Below are 10,492 nucleotides of genomic sequence, written 5' to 3'. Positions count from 1 at the left end.
TTTCAACGTAAAAACAATAAGTATGAAATGCCCTCAGAGTGTTTTCGATGACCCAACTTGTTAATAATCAAATTTGTTGCCAATTAAAGTGGTCCAATCAACCCTTGTAGGGTGAGCTGCAGACCCAATAGGTATGGACACCAAGGACCTAGTAAATATCACAAGTTTATAAGATATGTTCCATAAGTATGGCACCTTCTATACTTCGTAATGCTAGAGACTAACTCTGAGAGCTAGTTCGAGAATTGCATGACTACACTCGGTTTTGCAGTCCATCTTCCTATTTAGTCTGTACTAAGCCCCAATTTGACAGCCCCTCACCAGGCGTCGCTTTACAAGAATCTCTGACGTTTCACCTACGTCACATCATGACAAGCCCCGAATAACCAGTGACAAACTTATGCAACATATCTTATGGTTTAAGAGTTCCCAAACCCCGTTTTTGAGTCAAGAAATTTATCATTGCCACAATGGGAAGTGTATATCATACTTATTGTTATTACGTTACTTATAATAATATAAACCAGGACTTCATTAATTTAGAATGCGCTGGAATGAACAACAGATTCACTTCAGTTGCCTTAGAAATTTTTTAAAATATCTTATTGACGTTTTGATGACGTTTCTACGGTCATAAACACATATCCTTTTTTACGTCAGTCGCCTTGATTAAAATAATACCACCCCTTTTTTAAGGAATCTGTGTTGTTTAGTTCCCGTTACTTTTAAATAAACAAACTCCTGTTCAAATTTAACACCTCACAACGAACGCGTTACGAACTCCTCAATTCAACCAGTCGTTGGCGATTTACGGAAGACGGTTAATTTTAACGCCATTAGCTTTAGACGTAGACGTTCGAAGAAACTAGGCCTACAATTTTCCTTGTCGTAGGCCAACTTGGCCTCGTAGAAGTCGCCGTATTTTGTGGCGTTATCTATGAGGTATTTAACTAGAGAGTTGTGCATCCATCGTACAATGGTGAATTTTAACAAAAATCCATAAACAAAATGACCCGCGAAGTATCCTAACCAATCAATAAGATCCATTTTGATATGACTTGGAATGTTCATGGCGTTTAATTGGTAACACACCATGGCTCGCCATCTTAAGATGCGTAAGAAACTGGACATAGCTTCCACTATTCCTTGACTCATACGGATAGCTTCCGGCGTAGCGTTTTGTACCGAATTTGCGTAAACTTCCTTGGAAACTGTTCGACAATTATTTAAGGTTTGTTGCCAGTCGTCCGTGACCAGATTGAAACGATCCTCTGTCCCCAATAAGTAGCTGACGTATCTCCAAAAGTGGGCCAAACATTGAATGTCATCTTGGGTACACCAAACCCCCATTTTGTCAGGGTACAAAACCATGAATCCGAGGAACGCGAATTGCGTCATAGCCATGTCGTGTTGGCTTACGTGTACTTGTCCATCTTTTGATGACGTTGACGCGACTCTGTAGTGTTGTTGACGTACGCGCCTAATGGATTCGCGAGCCTCGGATCGTGGGTTGACTATGTCGTCTTCGTACCATTTTCGGATTTGGGATAATGTTTTGATGTATCTTCGGAATAGCAGGACGGTATTTGAGGATTTTCCCGTTAATGTTAAGGTCTTGAAGATACTGGGGATGGTTACCAGGAAAGTCAAACCCAATAGGTGACTGAAGAGAATGCTATATTTGTTTGGGAAAAATAACAGAATATATATATTTAAATTTTTGATGTTTGTGATGAAGTTTTAGAATTGTAGCAGGGATAGTAATTTAAATACGGGGTGAATGAAACATGGTGCGATTACTCTACTGAATGTCTAGTTTCTCATGGTACATCTACTTTTTATATAAGTTCATTAGAGACAAAGTTATGACCAATTAAATATTTGGTAACATTTCTTTATCATTTGATTTAGTTGACATTTTGTTAAAAATCCTTCTCGCTTGTAGGAACGTTATTTAAATGATATAAGTCATGATACAATGAGCAATTACTCTACTGAAGCTCTATTTTCTGATGGTACCTTTAATTTTTATCAAAATACGTAAGAACTAAATCCATGAGCGGTTAAAGATAGACGCGGCTCAAAAAAACCAAGATGGTGCTATCAGAAGGGGATAATAGAAGAAGGATGACACTCTGTATCCTCTTAATGCTTTAGTTATGTAACGTCATTCTTCCCAGGCTCACCCTTTTAGTTTGCTTTCCCGTTCATCAAACTACAAATGGGCATCGCACCGTAAGGTGAATTCTATAGTTGTTTGGCACTAAAACCCCAGCAATCATCCCACAAACCTCGTCTTGACGTGGAACAAAATGCACAAGCGCGTCTTGCCAAATATTTAAACCCTAATAGAGTAATGATGAGGGAACTATTTATCGTGTTATGTGATTCGGTTTAGTAACCTTGCTCTAAATGTTCTGATGTTGGGAAGAGTGACGTTACACTAACCCCGCTTTGTGGTACACTTCTCTCGAAGAGAAGTATTATAAACTTCTGGTGCTATTCATTTTCTGTCTTTTTTTTAAGGAAGCGTTTTTTGAAACGACTAACAAGTTATATGGTCGGCTATTTTTATTTGCTAAAAAATCTATTCCCATCTTTCTTAACGAGGATAGTTCTCCGTATGTTAAAAACTCGACTGGAGGAAAAAAACCGCCTCGAGTTATCCGCTTCCTGGTTTTATATCCGAAATCATTTTATATATAAATTAAGGGGGAAGGAACAAAAAATACATTGAAAATTCGACAAAAAAGGTACAAAATTAAATAAAATCTAGACCAGGAGCTTAAGAGTAAAGATATACGGTTTTTTTTAGCTACTTTAAGGGTGCTCTAACATTTTCCCCCAAAGTTCCTCCGTTGAACTTCTGATTTTCGGAATATTGAGAGTGGTCGCTCATTTTGCGGTTTTATTTACTCATTTGTTATTGAAACCCCCAACTATTAGGTATCGTTTGAAAGTGAAGAAATAGGCCTATAACATATCCAAAGGATTTCTTTGTACATCTTATAGAATGGGAGTTAAAGATTATCTTGTAAATAAGCCCATGTTAATCCTATGGAGAGGACTTCTATGAACCAGAGTTCTGACGTCCCAAAGTGGTGTCCCTATCATTTACTAAATGACTCGAGCCCCGATTATTGTAACCCCAAGAATTTAGTACCATTGGAAAGAGAAGAAATAGGGCTATGACATATTCAAAAGATTTCGCTGAATCTCTTATAGAACTACAGTTATAAATTGAGGTATCATTGGGATTTAAATGAGGAGAACGTGTCAATAAACCACTATAAAAACCCTGAAGGCATGTATGAATCATTAACTTACCTTGCAAAATGTTGATGGTAAAGTTGTTTGGCCCTCTTAATTTTGGTGGTATCTAACCAAACCGGGTTTCCGGTAGTTCCGTCGTCACCCGGTACTGTTACGCCAGTTTGAATGACGTCATAAAAATTCTGACCCTCGCGCGGCATAGTTATTCACGAAAGGGTTCTTTTGGCGGGAAATAGTAAATTTCAAAGTATGGACGATTCAAGGCGCGATATCCATTGGTTACGAGTCGGAACCATTCTGTTCCTACTTAGATCAACCCACCACCGCTAAAGCACTTTCACTACTGCCTTCAAAATCATGACATAAAGAAAAAAAGAACTTTCTTTTCATTGACTGGAGTATACCACGGCAAAAGTTTACCTCAATTTTTTTTTTCTATTTCCCTATATATATCCTGCCCTGTTTAAAAAAGGGGGAGGAAATGCTCTCTTCCCCTCTCCTTTTTCTACCTCAAAGAGATAGTAGTATATACTTCAATTTGAATTTAGAAGTTTAGTTTTCACTATCTCTATTAGAATCTATGTAAGTTCAAGTTCTGTCTGACGAACTTAAAATCAATGGTCAGTCCAAACTGTTTCACCTGGAAGGCTGAAAATTTGCAGGGATGTTATTCTTAGTTAGTAGGCACGCTCTATTAAGATGTTTTTCCAATTCGCCGCCATCTTGAATTAAATGGCGGCCAATAATGTAAAAATAAATCTTCAACCGATTTCATTAAGTTTAGGATAGAGACTTTACAGTTTTATGAATACTACGTCAAACCCTGCTAAGTCTTATCTCAGTTCTTCTGGCAGCCATATTGGTGGATTTTAGCTCTCCTCCAGAAATTTAACCCATCAACTAAACTGAAAATTCTCTATACTGGCTAGCTATGTCATTTTAGTTTCAATTTGCCTCCATCTTTTAAAATGGCGACCTGAAAAGTAACAACAAACTGACGAGCAACGTTGGGTCCCTTTGCCGGTACTACAGACTTATATATTACTTAACTATCCCTTGACTTTAAACAGCTTTAAAGTGTTTAAACGAAAGTTAAACTAACGTTTCGACTTTCGTTTTTCAACTCAAGACAATTCCTGTAGTTACGTAAAAATAGTATAAGCGATTGTTAAGGTGTAAAACACGTTTATAAAAATAAGTTTCCTGGATTTTTTTTATTATTTTCTTTTTTATTATTATTAACCTGAAAGTTCAAGTTGTTTGTTTTGTTGGGAATGATTTTTGAAATCTAGGACAATGCCGGTCAATAGGTTATCTACTTTATAGAAAAGGGGGAATGTCATTTCCACGTTTAACGATGCATATCTTAATTGATTTAATTATGATTAGATTAATTATACGTCTGTTCAGAATGCTTAGTTATACGATGTTTGAGTAAAAATATTGAATTTAATTGCTTATAATGTATTAAGAACTATAGCAGCGTACGTTATTCCGTATAATAAAGGGTTGATTGTCATCAGTCAGTCGGAATTACTTTTACTGGGATTCTAAACTCAAGTGGTAAAACTAATTTTCGTTATTGAAAGTTCTCTGAAAATTAAAGACTATGTTCCCAGTGACTTTAGGACTAAAAAAATCAGGATGTAAATTTGTCTATGCATAAAAAAAAACTGAAAGCTAAGTTCAGATATCGCCTCGCGAAAGGGAAGTCGGGATCAACGCACTTGGATACGAAAGTAGAACTCAAGACGTGTATACGCTTCCAGAGAAAGCGTAGCTTACGTCACGACTTAATATACCGAGATACCGTATCACTTGGCAGTGTTAGGGAACCCTAGAAGGACCCATCTATTCCTCTTCTTTCAATTTCTTAATTAACAGGGTTGAATTTTCTTTCTCGAAGACGGACGTGACCTACTTTGTACTAATAACGCTACTATTTTTACCGCGCGCGCTAGAATACATAGACATCGGGAAATAACGTAGCTTAAATATTATTATTTCACTTCCTAATTGAGTTAGGCTTAAATATTAAGCGTCGTTAAGGTAGATTTAAACTTCAGCTTTAAAACCCATAAGGAATTTTTGGTATATGTGTATTTAAATTAAGAAATTATAAAGGTTGAAAGTTGGAAATACGTTTATTAGCTATATATATTTATGATATCTATGTAATTTTTCACGAGACCCGGCTCAAAGGGAAATTATGATTTAAAGTCCCAATACTTGAAGGCACTGATACCAAAGGTAGTATCTTATCATTGTATTTCTTATAGTGTAGTCTCAACTAAGATTGACTAATTCGTCGAATTCGGCTTCTTTTTGATATTGAATGAAAATCATAAAAATGACGGTGATTCCACGGGCGGCGCACCCCACCCGGTTCCTTTTAAAATTTAATCGTGTAACTTTTTCCTTATTTTGACGTAAACTTGGCAGTTATTTCTGCGTAAGTTTAAGGCTACAAAAAAACTACTATTATTTTAATTATTTCCTCTTAAATTAATTAATTCCGGAGCGTAATTTTACTATAATAATTTTAAATATTAAAACCTGATTTTTAATATTATATAGTCTGTTTGATAAGTCGTAACATCCGAACGGTATATAGCCACAAAGACATTAGACTATGCTTCAACGTTACCAGTCCTGCACCAAATTCTAACGTCTTTGTCGTCCAATTTCCAAATACCTACAAACCAATCCATGTTTTGTCTTAAAAAAAAACTAACAAGATGGTCAAACACCAGACTCTAATTGCAAACCTTGAAATTTAAAAGTTTTAAACAAATTTAAAGGAAACTTGTCAGAAATACGAATGTATTAACTAGCCTATAGTTAAATGTAAATACTGTAATTAAATAAAAAAACTAACTAAACATCGTTACGGACCAGTTTCACTCGACAATAACATTGCCTGTAAATTCGCTGTAACAAACCTATTAACCCAAAAACTTGAAATCCTTGAACCTAATCAAATTTCTTTCCGAATAATTAATACATTGTGTACGGCCTTCACCCTCTAACCGTTCGGAAAAATACGTGTGCTAATTCTTTCTGCATGTCGTCGTGTGTTATATTGTGTCATTTTATTCAACGCACGCAAAATTGGTTAGAAACCTTTGCTAACCAACCGTTCGTAAACATTTCAGATAAGATTTGAAAACCATTCTAGGCCTAGTCGCTCGATGTTAAACATGTTCAGGGTATTTGTTCAGTTTTTTTAAAACTCACAAACGATTTTAAATTAATTTACTTTACAATTTTAATTAATAATTAAGAGTAATTAACGCTAATTAAACAGTCGGTAAGCTGTAACTTTTTATTGTATTTTTTCCTTCAAACTCAAAATAAGAAAATTTTAGAATTTAAATGAGTGTATCTGATAGTTAAAGTTAACTAAAACAAGTTAATTATATCGATATTAATGATAAGGGAGTATATGACCAAATATCTGTTAGTTAAAATTAACTAACACTAGTTAGTTATATCTATTTTAATGATAAGGAATATGTTACTGATAAATTTTAGTTGAAAACCTTGAGAGCGATAAACGAAATAATTAAAATTTATATTGATAACTGGTTTCGCATATAATGAATAGCTTTATTTAATCCGAGAATATCGCGTATAATCCCCCCTTTTATCTTGTTTATTATTATGATATTTTCCGAGTTGAGTATTCTAGTTAGGCTTCAATCTATCCTTGCTGTTGTTACGTAAACGTCCTTCGCTTTTAGAAAATTTCGCCTTTAATTACTACCAAAGTACAAAGCTACAATCCTTATATTTTAACCATCATTTGAAAGGGATAGAAAAGTATTTTACAGTGCTGTCAATTCAAGGTGAAAAATAATCCGAGTGTCGGTGTACTTTAGAACGCGAGCTTAAAGGCGTATACGGTTTAGACTATGAGCTCACTAAGTTAGGTTATTTGTTTTTCCTGCTGCGTCAATACTAATGCAACACTTGTCTAACAATCATTGGGTATCGAAAGGTTTGGTTCCGTTTTTCTGTCATTTTTCTGTGTTTATTATTTATTTAGCTGGAAAATTTGTAAAAGCATAGGCTTAAAATGCTAGAAAAGCTTATCAGCAAGCCGGTTGTAGGTAACGCAACGCTTAAGGAGTATAATGTTGGGCGCATGCGTCAAAGGGTTTGTCTTGCATAATCAATCAATGGGAGAAGGGTTTTCCCGCCAAATTTTAATTTACGGAGATGAATGTATAGTATTTGAGTTGCTTGTTTGATATAAATTTCACGGTGAATTAACCTTCGCAACTCAGGGAATGGATACTTTTCACTAAAGGGGTTATGGATATTCCCCCCTCTCAGCTAAAAGTTCTGGGCTATGTAGTCAGCCCCTGAAGTACTGAGTGAAACTGAACTGTTACCCCCTTTTCTCTGCAATCTCTCAACTCACCAATCGCCTGCCAACACCTAGGGGAACGGTAAAGAACCCCTTTAGTTCAAACAATGTATAGTCTGCTATTAACGAACTTTCTCGTGACGTCACACCCTCCCCTGGGTTTTTGGCAACCATGTTGGAAGTTATCAGCTAAGGCCATACAATTTAGAATACTAATATTGACGTCATGTCCAAGGTGCTACACCTCTCTCAGTACCACTCTATTGTCAATAAATTCAGGGAAAAGGACTTTAAACGGTTCATGATTTTATAAATTTATTATGACCCTCTTCAAATTTAAGAAACCAAAAGTTTTAAAATTATACTTAGTGCGTTTTACTCCTCTTAGTGAAATCCACTTTAAAGGAACGGATATTTGATTCAATTGATTGTCTACTTGATTGCTAAAAAGCCTTAACTATATCCAACTATAACCTAAAAGTTATTCGGTTATCGCTCTCTATTGTAATTGGATTTTTTCTCTATCTTTTATCTGCATTCACCGCCCCTTGTCACTTTTAGTGGTGGGTTGTTTATGGTTCAGGGGTTGGTAACCCCTTTTTGGGAGAGTCGACTCTTGACGCCATAAACCAGAGTGGCTCAAAGATATCTACTTTTGTATCTTTTCGGCCCCAAAAATCGGATTGTGCTTGTTTTTGTAGGACTCCGTTGAAAACTGTTCAGTACTGGTACTCTACTATCGAACACGTACCCAACTGTGGTGGTTTAGTTACTAGTGTAGATCGTATTCCCGAGTTCGTTGAGCTCGTTCCGTTCAAAAATGGTGAAAACAAAGTTCTTCGCGAATGTCCGGGACCAGGGTTCTAAAACTCCCGGTGATTGTGGGTCACCTTTTGACCAACAACCCGAATGGTACGATGAAGAAAAGATGGACAGAGCAGCGAAAGTATTTCACGAGTATTCAGCGGCGTAAGATATAGTTACAAGTACTTATATATACAGGGTGTTCCAAAAAGGGCGGTAGTACCGACGGACAATGGGTTCTATGAGAAATCAATTTTAAGTCAAAAATGTAGTTTTTATGACATTTTGCCCTAAGGGCCACCGATTTCAAGTTATTATTGAAGTGCTTTAAGCATGACCCCTTAATAAAACTTGTATGGTCTTTCAGTTTCTTACTTAAATTTAAGGGGCCGTTTGTAAAACACTCTAATCATTACTTAGAATTGGTGGCCCTTAGGTCAATTACATTTTCGACTCAAAGTTGATTTCACATATACCCACTGTACTTCGGTCCTACCATCTTTTTTGAAACACCCTGTATATTAGCTCATAAAAACGTATGACCCTCATCAGGGTTCTGATGTCTCATCTTCTTGGGACGGTCATTATGAGCCAAGTGGAGTCCCTGATGGACGTTCTACTTAAAACGGGAGAACAGGCCACACCATTGTCCGCTGAAAAACGCGCAGTTATGACCACTCATTATGTCCGAACTTGGTACCAAGGACGCGTACAAGACACCGGTGACCAAGGTCGAAAGAACGTTAAACTAGTTAGACAAATGCACGCTAGAGTCGCCAAGAAACTCAATTCGGAATGTCCCAAAGACGATGGAACCTATTGGTTAAGCCAGTATGATATGACTTTAACGCAATTCGCCTTCGTTGGGGCCTTGGTCGTCAATCCTAAAAAGCTTGGGTTCTATGGAACGAAGTAAGATATACTGAATTAGTCCTCTTATAGAATCACAAAATCCATGATGCGATTACCAACATTGGCAGTATTATAATTTTTGATATTACTACTTAAATAGCGAAGATATTGAAGCGATTCTTTACTACTGGCGATACATTGGATACCTTTTAGGCATTGAAGACCAGTACAACTTAGGCGCTGGTACTTACGAAGAGGTCAGAGACATTTGCCAAGACATCGTAGATGAAGTTGTTAAACCGACATTATCAAACCCTCAACCGTTATTCAGTCGTACCTTACAATACGCCTTTATTGGCTTCGCTAAAGTTGGTACGGGTATAATACTCGAATCTGTTTACAACTTTAGTTGTGACGTCATTGACTATCAAGCTATCAGAAAAAGCTTAAACCTCCGGCAATGGTTTTCGTATTGGTTGTTGGTAATTGTAACCTACTTTATGCGATATCCGGGTTTCAGAGCTAAATCAAATTATAAACATCATCTTGATTCTGGAAAAAAGATGGAAGCGTTGATTGAAAGTTATAAGAAACGCGAGAAATCCGATACTTCTACGTCTACCGAAAATTCGGAGACGTCTCCAAAGTATTCTGGGTATTTTATAGTCAAGGTTTGGAATTATTTCTTACAGATCGGTTCTATATTGTTCGATAAACTTCGAAAAGAGCACGAAATGTGAGATATGTAACTAATTAACTCAATTACATTTAAATAAGGATAAAGTCGCTTAAATATCTAATGCCACGTGATTCAATTCACGTGTATAGCAAATAATATAACTTTGTAACTCAGACTTCGTTAAGCCTAATTCGTAAACTAAAATTGAAAAGCGCGTGCTGTAAATGTTATACCACGTGACCAAGTCACGTGTCATTCTTAAAACTTGCGAGATTAACGTTACACGTAACGTTTCATGGTACAAGTGCAAATTGAAACTTGATAAAGGCAAGCGTAATACCTTAAATGTTAGTTAACCTTCATGCTACCTTGATCATATGTTACCCTTCCTTCATAGTCTGTTAAATTTACCTGTATCGTAAGCGAGAGGTATTTGTATAAAAATGCAGCTGTAACTGAACATAAAATATATGAACATATGAAGGACTTATTCGTCTGAATTTTTCTATCTC

The 10,492-nt window shown here is 36.3% G+C and overlaps 2 protein-coding genes across 3 annotated transcripts; one reads left to right on the top strand and one right to left on the bottom strand.

Annotated features, from left to right (window-relative positions):
• Positions 1-19: 19 nt before the first annotated feature.
• Positions 20-3,934, bottom strand: LOC149673667 (uncharacterized). The gene is made up of 2 exons (XM_089839331.1): positions 3,328-3,934; positions 20-1,675 (listed from the first exon to the last, which is right to left on the bottom strand). The coding sequence occupies exons 1-2, from the start codon at positions 3,471-3,473 to the stop codon at positions 790-792; spliced, it is 1,032 nt and encodes a 343-aa protein (XP_089695457.1). The 5' UTR covers positions 3,474-3,934; the 3' UTR covers positions 20-789.
• Positions 3,935-7,257: 3,323 nt separating this feature from the next.
• On the top strand, positions 7,258-10,466 carry LOC149673666 (uncharacterized). Of its 2 annotated transcripts, XM_089839304.1 has the most exons (4): positions 7,258-7,273; positions 8,347-8,614; positions 9,002-9,361; positions 9,462-10,466. In XM_089839304.1, the coding sequence occupies exons 2-4, from the start codon at positions 8,466-8,468 to the stop codon at positions 10,039-10,041; spliced, it is 1,089 nt and encodes a 362-aa protein (XP_089695430.1). In that variant the 5' UTR covers positions 7,258-7,273; positions 8,347-8,465; the 3' UTR covers positions 10,042-10,466. The 2 variants fall into 2 exon arrangements, with proteins under 2 accessions (XP_089695430.1, XP_089695428.1); XM_089839302.1 differs by lacking the exon at positions 7,258-7,273 and having other exon boundaries at positions 8,283-8,614.
• Positions 10,467-10,492: the final 26 nt, after the last annotated feature.

This window comes from Phalangium opilio, unplaced genomic scaffold (genome assembly GCF_054372755.1).
Source record: "Phalangium opilio isolate 3A_F unplaced genomic scaffold, DU_Popi_V2 ptg000048l_1, whole genome shotgun sequence".
Lineage (NCBI taxonomy): Eukaryota > Metazoa > Arthropoda > Arachnida > Opiliones > Phalangiidae > Phalangium > Phalangium opilio.
The sequence above is the reverse complement of the archived record's forward strand: the minus strand, read 5'-3'. Positions and strand labels throughout refer to the sequence as shown.

Excerpts from the sequence above, each read along its gene's own strand:
- LOC149673667 (XM_089839331.1), bottom strand. The coding sequence starts at position 3,473 with ATGCCGCGCGAGGGTCAGAATTTTTATGACGTCATTCAAACTGGCGTA. Across the intron at positions 1,676-3,327 it reads TACCATCAACATTTTGCAAG|CATTCTCTTCAGTCACCTAT; the intron begins GTAAGTTAATGA and ends AAACAAATATAG.
- LOC149673666 (XM_089839304.1), top strand. The coding sequence starts at position 8,466 with ATGGTGAAAACAAAGTTCTTCGCGAATGTCCGGGACCAGGGTTCTAAA. Across the intron at positions 8,615-9,001 it reads TTTCACGAGTATTCAGCGGC|GGTTCTGATGTCTCATCTTC; the intron begins GTAAGATATAGT and ends GACCCTCATCAG. Across the intron at positions 9,362-9,461 it reads CTTGGGTTCTATGGAACGAA|CGAAGATATTGAAGCGATTC; the intron begins GTAAGATATACT and ends CTACTTAAATAG.